Raw genomic sequence first — 22,874 nt, 5'->3', positions numbered from 1 at the left:
AAATATTTATTTGATTTAGATTTCTCCTTTGTTCATTCACTTTGCATTTTGTTAATTAATAAAAATAAACTATTTAAGGGGTTGTCCGGTACTTTAATATTGATGGCCTATCCATAGGATAGTACATCAACACCAGATCGGTGGGGATGTGATTCCCGGCACTCCCCGTTGATCAAATGTCCCCATTGGTGGCCAGATGTGATCAGTCGCGGAGTTGCACAGCACAGCTCCGTCAACTGCATAGTGGCCATGTCCGGGTACTGCAAATCCACCCCTATTCAAATGAATGAGTGTGGACCTGGAGTACCCCGCTGCATCCACCATGTAGGTGACAACCCCTTTAACATTTTCTATTTTTTAAAGCATTCTTATCTTGCATTATTTTTCCATATATATATATATATATATATATATATATATATACATATATATATATATATATATATACATATATATATATATATATATATACAGTACAGACCAAAAGTTTGGACACACCTTCTCATTTAAAGATTTTTCTGTATTTTCATGACTATGAAAATTGTACATTCACACTGAAGACATCAAAACTATGAATTAACACATGTGGAATTATATACTTAACAAAAAAGTGTGAAACAACTGAAAATATGTCTTATATTATAGGTTCTTCAAAGTAGCCACCTTTTGCTTTGATGACTGCTTTGCACACTCTTGGCATTCTCTTGATGAGCTTCAAGAGGTAGTCACCGGAAATGGTTTTCACTTCACAGGTGTGCCCTGTCAGGTTTAATAAGTGGAATTTCTTGCCTTATAAATGGGGTTGGGACCATCAGTTGTGTTGTGCAGAAGTCTGGTAGATAGACAGCTGATAGTCCTTCTGAATAGACTGTTAGAATTTGTATTATGGCAAGAAAAAAGCAGCTAAGTAAAGAAAAACGAGTGGCCATCATTACTTTAAGAAATGAAGGTCAGTTAGTCCAAAAAATTGGGAAAACTTTGAAAGTGTCCCCAAGTGCAGTTGCAAAAACCATCAAGCGCTACAAAGAAACTGGCTCACATGAGGACCGCCCCAGGAAAGGAAGACCAAGAGTCACCTCTGCTTCTGAGGATAAGTTTATCTGAGTCACCAGCCTCAGAAATCGCAGGTTAACAGCAGCTCAGATTAGAGACCAGGTCAATGCCACACAGAGTTCTAACTACAGACACATCTCTTCAACAACTTCAATGCTATTCCATCCGGTTTGCGTTTAGTTGCACCATCATTTATTTTTCAACAGGACAATGACCTCAAGCACACCTCTAGGCTGTGTAAGGGCTATTTGACCAAGAAGGAGAGGGATGGGGTGCTACGCCAGATGACCTGGCCTCCACAGTCACCAGACCTGAACCCAATCGAGATGGTTTGGGGTGAGCTGGACCGCAGAGTGAAGGCAAAAGGGCCAACAAGTGCTAAGCATCTCTGGAAACTCCTTCAAGATTGTTGGAAGACCATTTCCGGTGACTGCCTCTTGAAGCTCATCAAGAGAATGCCAAGAGTGTGCAAAGCAGTCATCAAAGCAAAAGGTGGCTACTTTGAAGAACCTAGAATATAAGACATATTTTCAGTTGTTTCACACTTTTTTGTTAAGTATATAATTGCACATGTGTTAATTCATAGTTTTGATGCCTTCGGTGTGAATGTACAATTTTCATAGTCATGAAAATACAGAAAAATCTTTAAATGAGAAGGTGTGTCCAAACTTTTGGTCTATACTGTATATACAGTGTATATATACATATATATATATATATATTGATATATAACATTACAATACATCAGTTACTGTTTCTTTACTTCTGTCTTTAATAAAATATATGATGTATGTGTATTATGTTCAACTAATAAAGACTAAAATATTAATTTTATTTATCACTGCATTGTCATTTTTTTTTCTAGAGGCCTTATGAAATCCATTCTACCACTCCAATAGATGATATTCTTAACATGTTCAAGATAGAAAGAGTGCATTATTCCTCCACGTGGTGTAAAAACATGGTGGCGTTACTTAAAAAGGTGCTATTTTATTCATATTTTCATTGCTTGCATATTGTGTTTAATACGTGGTTACACACTGTACATGCAGCAGTTTATAAAAAAATCTAAAATAAAAAAGTAAATAAATCTAAGATCCTGTTTATTTTTTTCTGTAAATTTAAGAGAGAAATAGAGAGAGATAGAACTATGAAGGTCAAACAAAGGCAACCAGATTTAACAGAAGAAATGTGTACAGCAGCCTCAGTCTGCTCAGGGGGATCTAAGACAAGTGAATGAACAATAACATTGTACAGAGACTATATATTACCAATGCACTGTAACTAAATAATTCCAACATACAGTGACTAAAGAATTCAACTATATTATGAGTACGAAAATACAGTGACTGAATAATACTACTGCACAGAGAGTGAATAATACCACTATACAATGACTGAATAATACTACTGCACAGAGAGTGAGTAATACCACTATACAATGACTGAATAATACTACTGCACAGAGAGTGAGTAATACCACTATACAATGACTGAATAATACTACTGCACTGAGCGTGAATAATACCACCATACAGTGACTGAATAATACTACTGCACAGAGCGTGAATAATACCACCATACAATGACTGAATAATACTACTGCACAGAGAGTGAGTAATACCACCATACAATGACTGAATAATACTACTGAACAGAGCGTGAATAATACCACCATACAGTGACTGAATAATACTACTGAATAGTAAATTAATAATACCACTATACAATGACTGAATAATACTACTGCACAGAGCGTGAATAATACCACCATACAATGACTGAATAATACTACTGCACAGAGAGTGAATAATACCACTATACAATGACTGAATAATACTACTGCACTGAGCGTGAATAATACCACCATACAATGACTGAATAATACTACTGAACAGAGCGTGAATAATACTACCATACAATGACTGAATAATACTACTGAATAGTAAATTAATAATACCACTATACAATGACTGAATAATACTACTGCACAGAGCATGAATAATACCACCATACAATGACTGAATAATATTACCACAGAGAGAGTGTATAATACCACCATACAATTATTAAATATTTCTACCATAAATAAAATCAGGTAACGATTCACTATATGATGCCTGAATAATAGTGGTAATATACACTGTCTATATACTAATTACTAATACCGCAGAGTGAATGAACTCTGCAGTAATTGAATGGTACCATCATGCAATGACTAACTGATATTGTTATACATTGGCTTAATATTAACCCATACAATGACTAAATAATAACACTACACAGTGATTAAATAATACCACCATACTGTAATTAAATAATAACACTATACAGCAACTGAATGATACCACCATAGTGACTGAATAATACTTCTTTACAGTAACTGATTAATACAAATACATTGATATGAATATTAATTCTGTATAGTGTGAGAAGCACCTGTATATATATATATATATATATTTATATATATATATATATATATAACATTATAATACATCAGCTACTGTTTCTTTACTTCTGTCTTTAATAAAATATATGATGCCTTACAATGAATGAATAATGTCCACCATACAGTGAATAAATAATAACACTATACCATGACTAAATGATACCACCATAGTGACTGAATAATGCTTCTTTACAGTAACTGATTAATACCAATATATTGAAATGAATAATAATTCTGTATAGTGTCTGATAATACTGCCATACAATGAATGAATAATACCACCATACAGTGACTAAATAATAACACTATACAATGACTGACTGATACCACCATATAGTGATCAAATAATACGGTTCTTGCGATGATATGGTGATAGTAATAAAATATATATGAAGATGATAGCATTTTTTGGAAAATTCATGATTCATACAGTTGTCTATGGTGAGAAAAAAAGAACATATAAAACAATACTTCTTTCTGCTTCAGATCCTAATAAATCATTGCTCTCTAACATGTAGGTAGCAGCGCACCCCACTGACCTTGCCGCAGAGAACTAATTCTAAGTCGGTTATGATATAGCTAATAAAGTGTGCAGGTATGATTCATTCTTCATTAGCTACTACATTATAGAGGTACCTTCAGATATGGCGCTAGGAGACCTCCTGGATTTGCAGTCCCCTTGGGAATATTGCATCTTTGCTAATTCTAACTCTATCACATCAGTTTTTTATCATCCCCGATAAGTAGGTCCATTACATACAAATTGTTAGAAAGGAGCCATCTGATATTTCACGCCGGATAACTGTTCTGACAATATATATGATGTTTTTCCTACAGTATGTCCTTGAAAATACCTTATGTTTTGGAGCGGCTACTTGAGACCACACTTCTGTGAACACAGAAGGGAAAATGTTCCCTGATTAACCAGCAGACATTAAACGCAGTTGACACATCTCTTCTCAGAGCCACTCGTCTGAATGTTATCATCAAAGCTATTCTGACAATATGGAAAAGATTTCATAATATGTAGAGAAGGGTTCTCTGTCCAGTGCTGATTTCACTATCAAAAGCAAAAACATCCAAAAACATATTAATTCACCACTTTTTATATAAATGGGGCAGGATTTTTGCTTCAGTAAGTCCGAGTTGTACACAAAGTTGGATTAAGGGCAGAAGAGTGGATTCACTCAAGGAATATTTCTACGTCACGGAAAAATCTCGCATATCTCACTCGCCAATATTGACAAGTTCAGCCGACAGTCTAATGTGTATGGGGGGCCGCTGAAAAATGATTGTTGGGGAGATAAGGCTCCTGTATGTATGATTTCGGACTGCAAACCCTGTTGTTCTCCAAGGAAAAAGCCTTGATTAAAGATGTTGTAGCGGCTTTCTCATAGAGAACATGTAAGGGGGAACACCGGGGCGTGAGTGCTTTCAGAGCAAGGGATCCGGAACTGCCGGGGCCGTACCTCTTGTTGCAGGGGGAAGACAGACTGCAAGCAGAGGAGTCTTGTGACGGGGAAGCAGGGGGTGTGTCGAGAGAGAGAGCTGGAAGGTCAGGTGACAGAGGGACTCCTGGTGTGACTGGAGAGAGGAAGAGACGAGTACGTTTTGCGCGGGAAAGTGGAGCTGGATCCGGCTCAGCAGAGCAGCGTGAGAGGGTCCAGGCTCCTGGCTACAGGACTGGGAGCAAGAGCCGAGTGTAGTGGACCGCAAGAGTCAGGCCAACTAGAGAAGAGACGCAGGGTCGGTGGAGCCGGGCATGTGAGGTGCCGTGTTATGGACTAGGGGCTCAGCGGGTAAAACCGGAGACCGTCCACTGCCGCCAGAAGACGGAGCATTGTTTGGTGGGGATGCCTGAAAAATCAACACCGGCATCAGCGTGCATCTGCCTTGTGAGGAGCGAGAGTCAGCTAAGTGAAAAAAACTATTGATTATAACTGGTTTGATTCAGCTACATCCAGTTAAACTGTGAACTGTCAGTGATAGACTTTGACCTGCTTTTCCCTTGTTTTTCCTCCATATTTTCCTTGTTGCTCCCTGGGTGGAGATTTACCCTGTTATTATAACCCCCCCCCCCTGTTTATTAACCCAGTATTGGCTGCTCTGTGTTTCTGTGTCACTGCATCTAAATTACCTGTGTTACATTTGGCGTAGTCGGCAGGATACAGTCGTTAGACACAGACACTGCAGAGCAGTCCATCCTGGGAGCCCGTAAATCTAGCTTGCCACTGGGGGCCATGCTCAGCAATCTCCCAAAGTTCACCGGGGACAATATGATGCTGTGGGACTGGACTGAGAGAGTTAGGAGTATGTTACGTATGGACCCGATGACCCCAGCTATGCAAGCTGAAATAGCCTTACTGGCCCTGGACGGCGAGGCCCGACAGTCCATGATGTACTGCCCTCCCCATGACCGGGATACTGTAGAAAAAGTGGTGCGAATACTGGAGAAGATGCATGGGGATCCCACCAATGTAGGAGAGCTGAGGATACGACTGTTTCACCAAGTGCAGCAGGAGGGGGAGACTGTGACGCAGTATGTTAATGCCTTACATAGGGTGCATGCCTATATCACTAGAAAAGGCGACATGGGGAATTTGGGAATGGACCCCCCTGACGTGATCTTAAGGGATCAGCTTGCGGCAGGCCTCAGGGATGTGCAGCTGAAGCAGGCCTTGCGGGAGCGCCTGTGCGCCAACCCACGTATGACTTTTCTAGAAGTGGGGGCGGAGGCACGTGTGAAAGAGCAGGAGATGGAGGTGACGGCCCTGGCAGGGATGGTCCGGAGTAATGAGGTACCCACCCCGCCTGCAGCGGAACCGGAATGGGCTCGAGAGATGCGGAAGGAGATACAGGAGATGCGGAATGAATGGTCCAGTCTCAAGAAGACCCCTGCCCCGACACCAGAGATACCCAGATCGATTGCCCCAGTTATGGAAAGAATTGAATTCAGGACCCCCCCTGCAGGAGAGTTCCATAGAGGAGGGAGGCAGCCCTACACAGACAGAGACAAGACCTGCTGGAAGTGTGGAGGCGCAGGACATTACGCCAGGGGCTGTGCTAGCCGAGGGCGGCCCCTGTCGTGACAGCCGTTAAACTAGCGGGCTCCGTGTTCAGGGGACACAGCACGGAGCCTGAGGAAGGCCTGAGGAAGGGGAAAGAAAAAGAGGAAGTCCCAAGGATCTAGTTTCCAGCAGCCCGACTGTCTGGGCCGAAATAAGCGGTCGGGCTGTTCACTGCCTGGTTGACACGGGATCCCAGGTGACTACGATGACAGAAGCCTACTTTCAACAGCGATTTCCAGAGATAGTGCGGCCTGAATGGGGACCAGTAATTAGACTCACGGCAGCTAATCAATTACCTGGTCGCAGGGGTGGTGTGGATGAAGATACGATTGTGTGTGACTCACCCCCTGGGCCGTGGGGTACTCGAAACCGGGTCTTCTGGTGTACGGTGCTGATAGGGGTAGTAGTGGCAACCCGGTCCCGTGGCTCAGGGTGGTCAGACCAATGTTGTGGCAGTCTATTTATAGATTTGTGAATGTCCGACTATGCCACCCGTGGATTGCGGTCAGGGATAACCGCCGCTGCTAGGCAGACCGCTGAGGCTGGTGTTGGTGTGCAGCTCAAGGGTAGGATAACTCCCCACGGGAGGAGTGTGGCCTCAGGACAGTGTAGGTGGATGCTGGGGGTGATAGTGCCGGCCGCAATAGTAAAAGTTCAGAGTCCGTTTCAAAACGTTTCTGGGTCTTTATTGTAGATGTTATTAATGACCCAACAGTAGTACCGGTTAGGAATGGGCCTGGGTGTCTGAGAGCATTCGGGGGAGCCCCACTGGTCAGGGTGAGTGTGTAGGCCTACCGTTCTCTCTATGCTCTTTCTGACTATCCCCCTCTTCGTGGTGTAATAGCCCACGTCCCTGAGCTTGCCATGTACTTCTCGCCTGTATGGCTTGTGACTCGGGCCTTGGGTACCTTTTGCTTTCTCCTCGCTGTACTGGTCCCTCTGTGTGGCGGAGCCTCCAGGCTTCTTAGGCCAAGGGACCTGAAATCCCTCGCGGGTTGGTTCTTTGCTGCTGGGAATGATAACCCGGACAGCATCGGACCCCAATGTCCTGTTAGATTGATTCTCTGCCAGGACCGGCTCTCGTCGCCTCTGTCCCTGGCTTGCAGTCTCTCCTCTGCCTCACGGACTCCTCAGCTGCTGCTGACCTGTCCCTTCCTCTAAGAAACCCTTCTGGTCACTTCAGAAGTGGGTTCTGGTCTCCCTAACCCTGCCCCAGTTCCAGCTTTTATAGGGCAGCCAGCTCCCCCTACTGGCCTGGGACAGGAGGTGCTGCATGCTAATTGTCCCTAACCAGGGAACCTCCTTCCTGCTCTCAGACGCAGACTAATCACATTTGTAGCAACCAGGCCTGGGGTGCCACATTCCCCCGTAGTAAGTTAGTACTCCAGAACTAAGCCTTTTTGGCAAAAACAACCGGGTAATATATGCATGACCATAAACACAACATTAATAAATGGCAACAAACAAAACACAATTGAGTTCTTTAGGTCACAGTGTGGTCTGTGACCGGGTGTCCATGTCACTTAAACAGGTAAGGCTCAAACCGGGTGGGGATCTGTCCTAACCCCCAAGTCCTTGACAGTCTTTGCTTGGACAGTCTTTCTTCCACGGTTGAGCTTCAAAAGGAGGCACCTTGTGCAATTATTTACAAGCAGTCCCGGTTACTCAAAGTTCATAACCTGTTAGTCCATTTGTCACTAGGAGAAACTAGAAAAACATAATTACTGGTCATGCAATTAACTTTTGTAAACTTTTTCAACAATAGGCATCATTTACAGGGAAATATATACAGGTCACACTATTGGCACATCCTATATTTTCCAGCGCAAGGGTATCTGTCCCCTAGTGCTCCGGGTTGACCTACGTAACCCACTGTCTGGTGGTGGTCTAACCTGACTCTCTTTACTCTTATTGAGGGTACAGATACTTGCAGGGCCTACAGGTAGGTCGGGCAGCCGTCTGCACGTCCTTTGGCTTACCGCTGGCATGGCAGGCTCACTATCAGCAGAGGACTGACTCTCCTGGGCTGCTTGTATAGACTCTTCTGCCTCCGGGGCTGCTTGTTCTTCCAACTCTTCCTGCTCTCTTGTAGGTTCTTGCTGGTTTGGTTGAAGGAAGGTAAGGACGGGTACCACTATGGCATTGTTAATTTGAGTCCAGGACCGGGGGAACTCTCCGAGGACCGTGCTGACCCTTTCTTCCTTGTCCACTGCGGGTTCAAGGCTATCCTGGTCTTCACCAGCACTCTGTAGCTGCTCGGGGCACCTTTTCAGGTGGTCCCTGGAAACAGTATTGGTGGTTTCTCCTCCATCCTTGATTACACACACCTTCGAATTGTCATGGTTGGAAGGCAGCACCGTGTACGGGTCCTTCTCCCACTGGTCGTCCAGCTTGTGGAGCCGCCTCTTCCTCTTTAGGACTTGTTCTCCAGGTGCCAGGGGACCAGCAGGTGCGTGTTGGTTGAAGAGCCTCTCCTGCTTCTCTCTTGCCTGGGATAAGCTCCTCTCCACACTCTCCTGTACCTTCTTGTACTGCTGTCTCCTTTCCGTGTCCCAGTCTGCTTCTGGGGAGGTGTCCTCGGGTGTCAGGACTCCCATCTCCAAGTCCATCGGCAGCTTACCAGGTCTTGCTCGCATTAGGTAAGCCGGGGTGCAGTTGGTAGATCCCACCGGGATATGATTATACAAGTCTATTAGATCTGGCAGCTTCTCAGGCCACAGGCAGCGTTCCTCCAGGGGCAACGTTTTGAGCAGGTCTATGACGACCTGGTTCATTTTATCACACATCCCATTGGTCTGGGGGTGGTAAGGCGTCGTCCGTATCTTCTTACAGCCGTAGAGGTTGCATAACTCTTGGAAGACTTCAGCCTCGAACGCTGAACCTTGGACTGTCAATACCTGCTCCGGGTACCCGTGTGGACGGCAGAAGTGTTGCTGGAAGGCGCGGACTGCCGTTTGCGCTGTCAAGTCTTTAACAGGAACCACCACTAGAAACCGGGAGTAATGGTCCACAATCGTGAGGGCATAGATGTAGCCGGACCGGCTTGGAGCCAACTTCACGTGGTCTAGTGCTACCAGCTCGAGAGGCTGCCTGGTGATAATCGGCCTCAAAGGAGTCTTCTGGCTGGTACGATCCTTCCTTCTGAGGTTACAGGGGCCGTATTCTCTGCACCATCGCTCTATGGCGCCTCTCATACCTATCCAGAAGAACCGCTCACGTAACAGGAACTCCAGTTTCTTCCACCCGAAGTGTCCTGCTCTGTCGTGGTAGGCCTCCAGGACCATGGCCGCATCTCGCCTTGGGACTACTACCTGCCAGGTTAACTCGTGCGTTCGGTGGTTGACAAGCCTTCTGCACAGCTTCCCCTCGTAGAGGAATAGCCTGCTCTTCTCCTTCCACAGCTGCTTAGCTTCCTCAGGGGCATCCGGATCGGGGTAGGCATCTGCCTGAGTCAGCATTTCCTTCACCAAGAGAACTGTAGGGTCACTATCCTGCGTTTCAGCCCAGCCGTGGTGAGGTAAGGGATTGAACATGACGGTGGTCGAGTCTTTGTCTCTTACACGGTGGGAGTACTGAGTGGCCCCATACCGGTGGAATGCAGGGAGCTCTATTTCCTCCAGCTCGTCTGGATCTTCTCCCTCATCGGGTAAGTGGGGCATTCTCGATAGGGCATCTGCATTGGCATTGGCTCGGCCTGCCCGGTACTTGATTGTGAAGTCATAGTTTGATAGCCAGGCCATCCATCGCTGCTCTAAGGCACCAAGTCTTGCGGTGTCCAGGTGCGTCAATGAATTATTGTCCATGTATACTGTGAACTTAGCAGAGGCCAGGTAATGTTTAAAATGTTCCGTTACGGCCCACACCATGCCAAGAACTCCAGTTTGAAGGAGCTGTAATTCTCCGGGTTTCTCTCGGTGGGCCTCAATTTCCGGCTGGCGTACGCAATCACCCTTTCTCTGCCCTGTTGGTTCTGTGACAGTACGGCTCCCAGCCCCACATTACTGGCGTCTGTGTGGAGGATAAAAGGCTGGCCATAATCGGGGTAGGCCAGGATTTCATCCCCCTTGAGGGCCATCTTCAGCTGGCGGAAGGACTCATCTTCCAGCTTGTCACACTTGAAGGGTGGCTTTTGGATTCTGGTCTTAGATTGTCCTATCAGGAGGTCCTGCATAGGGGCTGCCATCTTGGTGAACCCGGGGATGAACCTGCGGTAGTAGCCCACCAACCCGAGGAACTGCCTCACTTCTTTTATGTTAGAGGGGCTTGGCCAGTTCTTTATTGCTGTGATCTTGTCAGGGTCGGGGGCTACTCCTTCTGCACTCACCACGTGTCCCAGGTACTGTACCTTCGGCTTTAACAGATGGCACTTGGATGGTTTCACTTTCATGCCAAAGCCTGCCAGGGCCTCGAACACCTCTGCCAGGTGTTTTAGATGGTCCTCGTAAGTCTTTGAATAGACAGTAACATCGTCCAAGTAGAGTAGGACCGTTTCAAAATTTTTGTGTCCAAGGCAGCATTCCATCAACCTCTGGAAGGTCCCTGGTGCGTTGCAGAGCCCGAACGGCATACAGTTGAATTCACTGAGTCCCATCGGGGTGGTGAAGGCGGTCTTCTCCTTGTCAGCCTCTGCCACAGGAACCTGCCAGTACCCGCTAGTAAGGTCCAAAGTAGAGAAGAAGTTAGCTGATTTTAGTGCGGCTAAAGACTCCTCTATCCTAGGCAACGGGTACGCGTCTTTATGGGTAATACGATTAACCTTTCTATAATCCACGCACATTCTCATGGTACCGTCTTTCTTTTTTACCAGAACTAAGGGAGCTGCCCAGGGGCTACAGCTGCCTCTAATGACCCCGGCTTCTTTCATTTCTCTCAGCATGCCCTTTGCGTTCTGATAGTGTGCGGGGGGTACAGGTCTGTATCTCTCTTTTATTGGTGGGTGGCTCCCCGTGGGGATGTGGTGTTCTACCCCTTTACTCTGCCGAAGTCTAGCGGGTGCTTACTAAAGATTCTCTCGTACTCCTGAACCACCCGGTAGACTCCTTGTTTTTGGTGCAGGGGAGTGGAGTCAGCACCCACATGGAGTTTCTGGCACCAGTCCTCCTTGTGTTTCTGGGAGCCATTATCCTCCACCGGGGGAGATGGAGGCAAGGGTTCCATGACCCTGAGAGCATTGTGTTCGACAGCAAACAATTTGGCTAGTGTAGCGTACCGGGGCACGTGTACTTCCCTTTCCCCAATGTTTAAGATGCGGACGGGCACCCTCCCATGGCGGACATCAACCACCCCCCGGGCTGTCAAAATGGTGGGCCTGCTGTCTGAGTACACGGGTTCTACCATGGCTTGGTAGTCTCTTCCTCTTAACCCGATTGCAGTCCGACACCAGATCATCATTTCACTTTTGGGAGGCATGGCAATGGGGAACGGGTCGCTCATCCTCACGCTACTGATCTCACCACCAGACAGTTCTACTTGTTGCCGTCTCATCAGGGCTCTTATCTCTTTCTGGAGGACCCTCTGTTGGCTGGAGCTAGCATTCATCGCCACCTGCTGTAAAATTACAATTATCTCTGAAAGACAATTTTCAACCACGTTAGTACCCAAAGTTATTTTAGGGTGACTTTCACGACGGTCAATGTCCACAATAATCATCCCCTGTGCCGGCAGTTCAACTTTACCAATCTTGATGGTCTCCTCTTTGAACCCCACCTGCGGCACGGGTTCGCCATTGCTGGCGATGATGCTCAAGTCATTGTCTGGATAACTGGTTATATCAGTGTCTCTCCAGTACTGCTTGAAAAGTACATAGGGGATGGTAGTCACTTGGGACCCGGTGTCCAGCAGTGCACTCATGGGGATACTGTCCAGCACTACGGGTAAAACCGGGGGTCCCCCCACATACTTATCACTCCAATTAGATGGGCCTGGTGACCTTATGCCTGGGGGTTGGCCCTCTGCCCCAGGTCGGACCCGTTTAAAGTACAGTACCTGGCTATGTGTCCTGGCTGGTTGCAACGGCGGCAAATCGGCTGTCCATCCTCAGCGTAGCGGTCTGTGGGCCTCCCGCTGAACGACGGGATCCTCCTCTGTCGACACCATGGGACATCCTCTGGACTGGAAGCCAGCTCGATTGGTCCTGACGGGTCCATCTGTAACGACTGTACGGTCCTGGTCAATGCAGCAACACTCTTTGTTAGTTCTTGGACCTGATGGTGAAGGTTTACAGGCGGGGATGGGTTTAGGGCCTGCGCATCAGCCCCCACAAGGTCTGCAGGGTAGAGCACCGCCTACTGGTGGTAAGTGATGGCAGGGCGCCGGGAAGCTACAGCGCCACCTGGTGCGGGTTCTCGGAGCACCCGGATGGCCCTATCTTTAAACTGTGCAAAAGTAAAATCGGGGTTCTGTAGGGCCATGAGATGCAGCTGGGTTCTGTGGGCGCTGGACAGCAGACCTTCTATGAACTGTTCAGTCAATAGTTTATCTGTATCTTGCACGCTGCTAGGGTCAGCTTGTTTGATTGCTCTCAGGGCTTCTTGCAAGTTTAAGGCATAGTCTCTGATACTATCTTGGGCCTGCTGCTTACTTCCATAGAACCGCATTTTGATTTCTGCTGAGGTACGGGTAGCAAAGGTGTCCCGTAGACTGGTCAGAACCCCCTTTACAGTCCCTTTCTCCTCAGCTGTCCAAGACTTTACCTCCCGCTGGGCCGCACCAGTTAACTGCCCTATCAGTATGCTTACTTTCTGTTCATCTGTCAGGGGATAAACTTTGAATAAGCTATACAGTCTTTCTTTAAAGTCGCTCAAGGTATGCGACTCGCCGGCATACTGTGGCAGCCAGGTCGCTCCGGGGATATAGGACATGCAAAACGGCATCACAGCTGCAGCGGCTACGCTGGTGGTAGAGGGTCCCTCCGGTTCCGACATCTAGTTAACCGTGGCCTACCTTCCGACGATCCTCTTCTGGAGGCCGCGGCTCCGCTCGCAATGCTCTGGGTGAGGACCTTGCGTCGCGGGGTGATGACGTCGGCGTCCGCCGGATCTCCTTCCAGGACCTTGCGCAGCGTCTGGACGTAGGGCGGGGCTTCAGGTCTCACGCGGTTTTGGTGTCCACGCCCCTCTTCTTCCTGCGCGGCGTCCCGAAGATGGCGCCTTTTGGCAGGAAACGGCCCCGAATGGCGAGAAACTTCACTCAGGTAAATATAAAGTCTTTTCAGGCACGCAATACCCGTTTGTGGCGGGTTGGTCACAATCCTGCCGACTACGCCAAAGCTGACTCACCCCCTGGGCCGTGGGGTACTCGAAACCGGGTCTTCTGGTGTACGGTGCTGATGGGGGTAGTAGTGGCAACCCAGTCCGATGGCTCAGGGTGGTCAGACCAATGTTGTGGCAGTCTATTTATAGATTTGTGAATGTCCGACTACGCCACCCGTGGATTGCGGTCAGGGATAACCGCTGCTGTCAGGCAGACCGCTGAGGCTGGTGTTGGTGTGCAGCTCAAGGGTAGGATAACTCCCCACGGGAGGAGTGTGGTCTCAGGGCAGTGTAGGTGGATGCTGGGGGTGATAGTGCCGGCCGCAATAGTAAAAGTTCAGAGTCCGTTTCAAAACATTTCTGGGTCTTTATTGTAGATGTTAATAATGACCCAACAGTAGTACCAGTTAGGAATGGGCCTGGGTGTCTGAGAGCATTCGGGGGAGCCCCACTGGTCAGGGTGAGTGTGTAGGCCTACCGTTCTCTCTATGCTCTTTCTGACTATCCCCCTCTTCGTGGTGTAATAGCCCACGTCCCTGAGCTTGCCGTGTACTTCTCGCCTGTATGGCTTGCGACTCGGGCCTTGGGTACTTTTTGCTTTCTCCTCGCTGTACTGGTCCCTCTGTGTGGCGGAGCCTCCAGGCTTCTTAGGCCAAGGGACCTGAAATCCCTCGCGGGTTGGTTCTTTGCTGCTAGGAATGATAACCCGGACAGCCTCGGACCCCAATGTCCGGTTAGATTGATTCTCTGCCAGGACTGGCTCTCGTCGCCCCTATCCCTGGCTTGCAGTCTCTCCTCTGCCTCACGGACTCCTTAGCTGCTGCTGACCTGTCCCTTCCTCTAAGAAACCCTTCTGGTCACTTCAGAAGTGTGTCCTGGTCTCCCTAACCCTGCCCTAGTTCCAGCTTTTATAGGGCAGCCAGCTCCCCCTACTGGCCTGGGACAGGAGGTGCTGCATGCTAATTGTCCCTAACCAGGGAACCTCCCTCCTGCTCTCAGACGCAGATTAATCACATTTGTGGCAACCAGGCCTGGGGTGCCACATGTGGAAAAGAATCACCTGCTTCTAGAGAGGGACCTGTCACAGTTGCCCCAAGCCACAATGTGGACGAAGAAGAGTTGTTGATTCTACCTCCGAGCCCCAGCACTCGTTTACCTGCAGTCCCCAGTGCAGGCGGAGAGGGAACAACATCAGTTGAAGCCACCGGGCAGGCGGAGATTGGAAATCCGAGTGACCCTGCACCTCCATTGGTCAAACTGAGTTACGCCGGACAGAACGGACAACAGCAGGAGTGCCTCCTCACCGTTACGAACAAGATCAATTCATATGGTACCGTATCATCCAGGATGTACAAGAATGTGAACATTTGATGAAGGAACTCTCGCCCGTGGAATGGCGAGTTAAAGGAGAGTGGGAGTGTAAGGGGGAAGACCGGGGTGTGAGTGCTTTCAGAGCAAGGGATCCGGAACTGCCAGGGCCGTACCTCTTGTTTCAGGGGGAAGACAGACTGCAAGCAGAGGACTCATGTGACAGGGAAGCAGGGGGTGTGTCGAGAGAGAGAGCTGGGAGGTCAGGTGACAGGGGAACTCCTGGTGTGACTGGAGAGAGGAAGAGACGAGTACGTTTTGCGCGGGAAAGTGGAGCTGGATCCGGCTCAGCAGAGCAGCGTGAGAGGGTCCAGGCTCCTGGCTCCAGGACTGGGAGCAAGAGCCGAGTGCAGTGGACCGGAGGAGTCAGGCCGAATAGAGAAGAGACGCAGGGTCAGTGGAGCCGGGCACGTGAGGTGCCGTGTTATGGACTAGGGGCTCAGCGGGTAAAACCGGAGACCGTCCACTGCCGCCAGAAGACAGAGCATTGTTTGGGGGGGGACGCCTGAAAAATCAACACCGGCATCAGCGTGCATCTGCCTTGTGAGGAGCGAGAGTCAGCTAAGTGAAAAAAACTATTGATTATAACCGGTTTGACTCAGCTACATCCAGTTAAACTGTGAACTGTTAGTGATAGACTTTGACCTGCTTTTCCCTTGTTTTTCCCCTGATATTCTCTGCGTGGAGATTTACCCTGTTATTATAAACTTCCCCTGTTTATTAACCCGTATTGGCTGCTCTGTGTTTCTGTGTCGCTGCATCTAAAGTACCTGTGTTACAAACACAGGAGCGCTCAGCACTGTACAGGAAAGTTGGGCAAGATAGCTGCCGGCTGAACATTGATCGAACTATTGTTAGGCTGACAGCTCTCTAAAGTGTATGGGAGCTTTAATCAAACACTTGTTCAGCTGACATAAAGTGGTGGCCAAAAGTATTGGCACCCGTGCAATTCTGTCAGATAATACTCAGTTTCTTCCTGAAAATGATTGCAATCACAAATTCTTTGGTATTATTATCTTCATTTAATTTGTCTTCAATGAAAAAACACAAAAAGAATTGTCCTAAAGCCAAATTGGATATAATTCCACACCAAACCTAAAAAAGGGGGTGGACAAAAGTATTGGCAATGTTTGAAAAATCATGTGATGCTTCTCTGATTCGTGTAATTAACAGCACCTGTAACTTACCTGTGGCACTTAACAGGTGTTGGCAATAACCAAATCACACTTGCAGCCAGTTATCATGGATTAAAGTTGACTCAACCTCTGTCCTGTGTCCTTGTGTGTACCACATTGAGCATGGAGAAAAGAAAGAAGACCAAAGAACTGTCTGAGGACTTGAGAAACCAAATTGTGAGGAGGTGTGACGCTCACAGCCCTGCCCTGGGAAGATGGGGGGTTTACTCGGAGCCGGGTCAGATGTTTGGTGGGTAGCAGCCGTGGCCTGGACCCGTTCCATGCCAAGGGCCATCACATTAAAAAAAGGATGTAATGGGCTATCAGGTTTGAGTGGTTGCTATCGACTACGCCACCTGTGGTACCTGGTGAAGACCACCAGCGCTGCTGCAGTCCTCTGAGGCGGGATGTTGTGGCAGCCGACGTTGATACTACTCCCCACAGGCGGAGCAGGGCCTCAGGGCAGAGAGCAGGATGGAGGGAGTCGCAGTGAAGGAGGTCTGGTGCTGCGCGGTGCGGTGTAGTGCAGGAATAAAGAGTCCTGAGGCCATAGGGGTTGACTTCCAGAGTTTTTTTTACTCACAGTAAAACGTGCAGCTGCAAGGCTTCTCCCTGCTCCTCACAGAGTTCTGCGGTCACCAGGAATGGGGGTCCGACAACCTCCGGGTAATTCCAGTGCTTAAATCAGCGCCCCGCACCAGAGTGTTCCTAGACTTCAGACTGAATCCACTCCTGTCTGTGTGTGTGTAGATAGGCCGGGTCTCCCTCTGGACTACGCTCAGAATAAGGGTACGGGTGGCGACTCCGCTCCTTCCGTTACCCGGTGGGGTCCTCTGGGCCTGCCGGGCTTCCCTGACTAGGACGTAGAGTAGCAAAGTCAGGTTACGGGGGCCGATACCCCTCTTGCAGCCGGAATCCCTCTGACTAGGCCAGAAAGCGAGGACAGGTGGCGTATACCGCTCCGTCTGCATCCCCCTGGGATCCTTTTGCGATGGAGCTACACTCCCAAGCTCCAGGCCTTCTTGGGTATGGACCTTGACCAGGTTGAGACATCAGTTAACTCCAACCCGCCCCTCGACTCAAGGCCAGAGTACGAGGACCGTGTCTCCATCCACTGCAGGTTCACCCAGAAGCCATGTTCAGGGATGAAGATCACAATCAAAAGAACATGAGCCCAAGATGGCATTTTTTTAAATATGAAATATTAAGTGTAAACTAAATGTGCGTCCTCCACCCTCACCCTCTACATGGTTCCCCCTATCTTTTGGTTCCCCAGTCTCCCATTTTCCCGGGAGGGGCAGCACACTAGTGCCTATTAGCCCCCTCTGGTGGGAGAAGTGTGGTGTTGGATGTGGAGGTGGGGTCCTGACCATTGCACCGTTCTTACCTCAAAGGAGGGACACCACACTCCATTGAAGAGGTGCAGCATCTCTGTGGCGGTCGAACCCTCAGGGGCGCCACAGAAGCATGAGCAATCTCAAGGCTACAAGTCCATCTCCAAAGACCTAAATGTTCCTGTGTCTTCCATGCACAGTGTCATCAAGAAGTTTAAAGCCCATGGCACTGTGACTAACCTCCCTAGATGTGGACGGAAAAGAAAAATTGACCAGAGATTTCAACGCAAGATTGTGGATAAAGAACCTCGACTAACATCCAAACAAGTTCAAGCTGCCCTGCAGTCCGAGGGTACAACAGTGTCAACCTGTACTATCCGTCGGCGTCTGAATGAAAAGGGATTGTATGGTAGGATACCCAGGAAGACCCCACTTCTTACCCCGAGACATAAAAAAGCCAGGCTGGAGTTTGCCAAAACGTACCTGAGAAAGCCTAAAACGTTTTGGAAGAATGTTCTCTGGTCAGATGAGACAAAAGTAGAGCTTTTTGGGAAAAAGCATCAACATAGAGTGTACAGGAAAAAAAAAAGTGGCATTCAAAGAAAAGAACACGGTCCCTACAGTCAAACATGGCGGAGGTTCCCTGATGTTTTGGGGTTGCATTGCTGCCTCTGGCACTGGACTGCTTGACCGTGTGCATGGCATTATGAAGTCTGAAGACTACCAACAAATTTTGCAGCATAATGTAGGGCCCAGTGTGAGAAAGCTGGGTCTCCCTCAGAGGTCATGGGTCTTCCAGCAGGACAATGACCCAAAACACACTTCCAAAAGCACTATAAAATGGTTTGAGAGAAAGCACTGGAGACTTCTAAGGTGGCCAGCAATGTGTCCAGACCTGAATCCCATAGAACATCTGTGGAGAGATCTCAAAATGGCAGTTTGGAGAAGGCACACTTCAAATATCAGGGACCTGGAGCAGTTTGCCAAAGAAGAATGGTCTACAATTCCAGCAGAGCATTGTAAGAAACTCATTGATGGTTACCGGAAGCGGTTGTTCGCAGTTATTTTGGCTAAGGGTTGTGCAACCAAGTATTAGGCTGAGGGTGCCAATACTTTTTGTCTGGCCCATTTTTGGAGTTTTGTGTGAAATGATCCATGATTTGATTTTTGCTTCATTCTCTTTTGCGTTTTTTCCTTGCACGCAAATTAAATGAAGAAAATAATACCAAAGAATTTGTGATTGCAATCATTTTCAGGAAGAAACTGAGTATTATCTGACAGAATTGCAGGGGTTCCAATACTTTTGGCCACCACTGTATATACCCCCATTCAAACATCTGTATTTTCTACCTCTGTGTGCATCAGACACTGACTATATAATGATCTATTAAGTCTGAATTGCTATATCTCTATTACTACAAGAAACAGAACCAGTCCATGAATACAGAACCAGAATCATTAGATGAAAGCATTACCAGAACCACCATCAATACATGAATGCATCTACAGAACCATCATCAGTACATGAATGCAGCTTCAAAACCACAATCATTATGTTAAATATATCTCCAGAACCAAAATCAGTATATGAATACAGCACCAAAACTCTTATACATAAATGCATCACCATAACCCTCATTAGTACATGATTACATCACCAGAATAACCTTCAGTACATGAATACAGTATCAGACAAGCATCATTACTATCAGTACACGAATACTGCCCCAGAGCCATTATCAGCACATGAATACATCACCAGACTACAGCACTAGAAACATCATCAGTACAAAAATACATCACCAGAACTACCATCACTGCATGATTATTATACCAGACCCATTATCAGAAACCAATATATTTAACCCAATTAAATGGCATGAACATACATGATTAATAATAAAAAACTGTTTATACAAATTGGGTACGTGGTGGCAAAGAAAAAAGGGAGCACACACACATAATGATAAAAGAATATACAAAGTACAGTGACCCAATAAGGATCTAATTAAAATGTGTATAGCTACAGGACTTTGAATGCCTGGGACGAATAAATAGGAATAAAAACCGTGGTATAAGAATGTCAAAAGAAAAGTATAAATGATTACCCTATTCTATGTGTCTAGTGGAGGGTGTAGGAAATGCTGAGAGTGGATGTCATGGGCATGTATGTGGCATTGGTATATGTGACTTTATGATGTAAACGTCAGTGACATGCCATAAATGATTTCACATAAGCTTTAACAAGTGACATGCTAAAAGTAATGGCACACAACCTCGGCCAAAAAGTATTCAAAATGATATTAGTATATTGTACATGCCCTATGTAGTCTTGTACAGTCCATCACCAATTAGGGTATATAATGCATAGGTATGCAAAGATTGGGTATGTTAATCATACCTGGATCAAGCAGAGTCCTGCAGGAAGTGTGGCGCTCAACCCAAGAAGGGAGGGGGCATTTGGATTTGGGAGGTGGAATGTTGGAGACATGTCACTTTTCAGAGCCTTTGTCCTACCAATAGCGTGGAGAGTCCTGATATTTCCATTGACAGATGATGGATCTGAGTGGGGGCTTGTGGGATATGTTGAAGTTTTAGAGTACTTAACATTTTTTGATCGCTTTCAGTATATCGCCAGAATCACATTCTCTTGCTCTAGTGAGCCACAGTGCTGCCCTCAGTATCTGTCTTTTTAGACGTGCACACTTTTATACACTAAAACAAGGCTTAAAATGATGGGACACCGCCGGAAAAGGGGCCAGACAGATTCCAAAGTGATTCCATCTGCTTGATTATATTTTGCAAAAAAAAAACTTTTCCAGCATTGTTTTTTGGGTTTTGTTTTTGCAGTGTTCTACGAGTCGGTGCCATTAAGGTGATACCAAATTCAAATAGTTTTTTTGTTATGTTTTATTACTTAAAAAAAATATAAAAACATTTTTTGCTGACAAATCCTGTCTATTTTTTGGCCTCTAGAATGGTATATTGGCTTGCTCTTTTGCGAGACGATCTAGTGTATGTGCACACATTAAGCATCTGTGGCAGACATTTCTGCACCAAAACGTTGCTATTTACAGGACCAGAAAAATAAATGTGACTTCTGAAGTCTCATGCACACGCTGCTTCTTTTTTTTTTCTTGCGGATTTGAAGCAGTTTCAAATATGCAGCATGTCAATTTTTCATGTTTTTTTGCAGCATTTTTCATGCATTCAAATGAATAGATAAAAAAAACACAAAAAAACTAATGCAAAAAAAAAAAAAAGAAGCCAAAAACGCTTCAAAACCACAAGTATTTATGCAGCATTTTTGCTGCAAACACATTTATGGTGCCGAAATTTTTGCAGCAAAAATTAACGTTTGCATTCTGATCAGTTTTCATTCTATTTTTGAGAGGTGCTGACAGTGTTTTGGGGAGCAATTCTGCCATTTAAACTTTTTTTCTTCATGCCATATAATGATCACGATGCTAATGATTATGATATTTATTTAGTATGTATCGTTATACAGGGCATGATACCAAATATGTTTGTTTTCTAAAAAATTTTGTTGATGTTTAGAGATTTGAGGAATTATTTGAAGTTTTATATTTTTTGTGGATGTGATGCAAATGCGGGTTAAGTTATAAAATGACAACGATAATCATTGTGTTTTTCGCAGCTTCTTACCAAGGACCTAGAGTGCCGCTTTTCATCACTAGCTGACATCCAGACTTCTCCATACTTGGCTGACATGAATTGGGATGCAGTATTGGAGAAATCCATTACGCCCAGCTTTGTTCCAAATGTAAGAATTTATTTTCTATGTATATTCTACTGGTAGAATGTCAGAGATTGCAATAACACAGTTCTTAGTTTGTGGACAGCATGAGAATTGCAACCTTCATAGTACTACTTCCACAATACAATGCTGTGTACCAAACAGAAGGAGAAACAGAAGGAGAACAAATGAACGTAACCCAAAGTCTAATAACCTGGTACATCATACAGATGCAGCAGACTTGAGGTCATCATGTTAGAATGTCCAGAGTTTGCAATGCATTTTCTTTCGTTTCCCAACTGCAATGTCTTCTTAACCCCTTGAAGATGCCACCATTTAAGACTTTGAGGAAACAACAGTTTTGTTTTCTGGTGTTTAAAGGGGATCTATCTCCTCTTGGGAAACTTCATAAGGTAAAAGAAGAGCAAAATATAAACCTACTGAAATATATACAGTCATGGCTGAGAGTGTTGGCACCCTTGGAATTATTCAAAAAAATGAAGTATTTCTCCCAGAAAATTATTGCAATTACATGTTTTGTCATACACGTTTATTTCCTTTGTGTGTATTGGAAGAACACAAAAAAAGTGAGAAAAAAAAAAGAAAATTGGACATAATGTCACACAAAACCCCAAAAATGGGTCAGATAAAATTGTTGGCACCGTTCCAAAATTGTGGGTAAACAACTTTGTTTCAAGCATGTGATGCTCGTTCAAACTCACCTGCGGCAAGTAACAGTTGTGAGCAATAAGAAAGTTAAAAGTGCCCTCTGTAATTTAGCAATAAATCTCTGACCCTTTAGAGGTAGGCTAAAGTGGTCTGAAACTGGGCTTTCCACTGTCTTGCTATCTTGACAGCTGTCATAAACTTCTTGCCTCTGAGCTGGGAGGTACTACTGTGTGGGAGGATGTACAGGGTGGGCCATTTATATGGATACACCTAAATAAAATGGGAATGGTTGGTGATATCATCTTCCTGTTTGTGGCACATTAGTATACGGGAGCGGGAAAACTTTTCCAGATGAGTGGTCACCATGGCGGCCATTTTGAAGTTGGCCATTTTGGATCCAACTTTATTTTTTTCAATGGGAAGAGGGTCATGTGACACATCAAACTTATTGAGAATTTCATAAGAAAAACAATGGTGTGCTTGGTTTTAACATAACTTTATTCTTTCATTAGTTATTTACAAGTTTCTCTTTGTTTACAGCCAATGATATGTCGCAGAGGTTAATACGTGAGGAGCGGATAGAAATTGTGTTGATGTCTGGTGAATGCAGTACCCGGGTTATTGCAGCAGATTTCAATGCAAGACACCCTACGAGACCATCCATCTCCCATGCTACAGTTAGCAAACTGCTTGCCAAATTTCGTGAAACAGGTTCAGTGTTGGATTTGCCAAAATGTGGATGCAAGAA

At 46.2% G+C, this 22,874-nt stretch overlaps 1 protein-coding gene across 4 annotated transcripts in view; it reads left to right on the top strand.

The window, feature by feature from the left end:
• The window catches only part of STK32B (serine/threonine kinase 32B), a 481,347-nt gene that overhangs the window by 381,406 nt on the left and 77,067 nt on the right, over positions 1-22,874 (top strand). For all 4 annotated transcript variants that reach the window (XM_073648385.1, XM_073648355.1, XM_073648366.1 and 1 more), the window contains 2 exons: positions 1,919-2,035; positions 21,359-21,484. In XM_073648385.1, coding sequence (XP_073504486.1) covers positions 1,919-2,035; positions 21,359-21,484 — 243 coding nt within the window. The remainder of the gene's footprint in view (positions 1-1,918; positions 2,036-21,358; positions 21,485-22,874) is intronic.

The sequence above is a fragment of the Phyllobates terribilis genome, unplaced genomic scaffold (genome assembly GCF_046119375.1).
Source record: "Phyllobates terribilis strain yellow unplaced genomic scaffold, ASM4611937v1 Scaffold_1__5_contigs__length_1240528914, whole genome shotgun sequence".
NCBI lineage: Eukaryota > Metazoa > Chordata > Amphibia > Anura > Dendrobatidae > Phyllobates > Phyllobates terribilis.
This window is presented reverse-complemented; position numbering and strand designations above follow the sequence as displayed.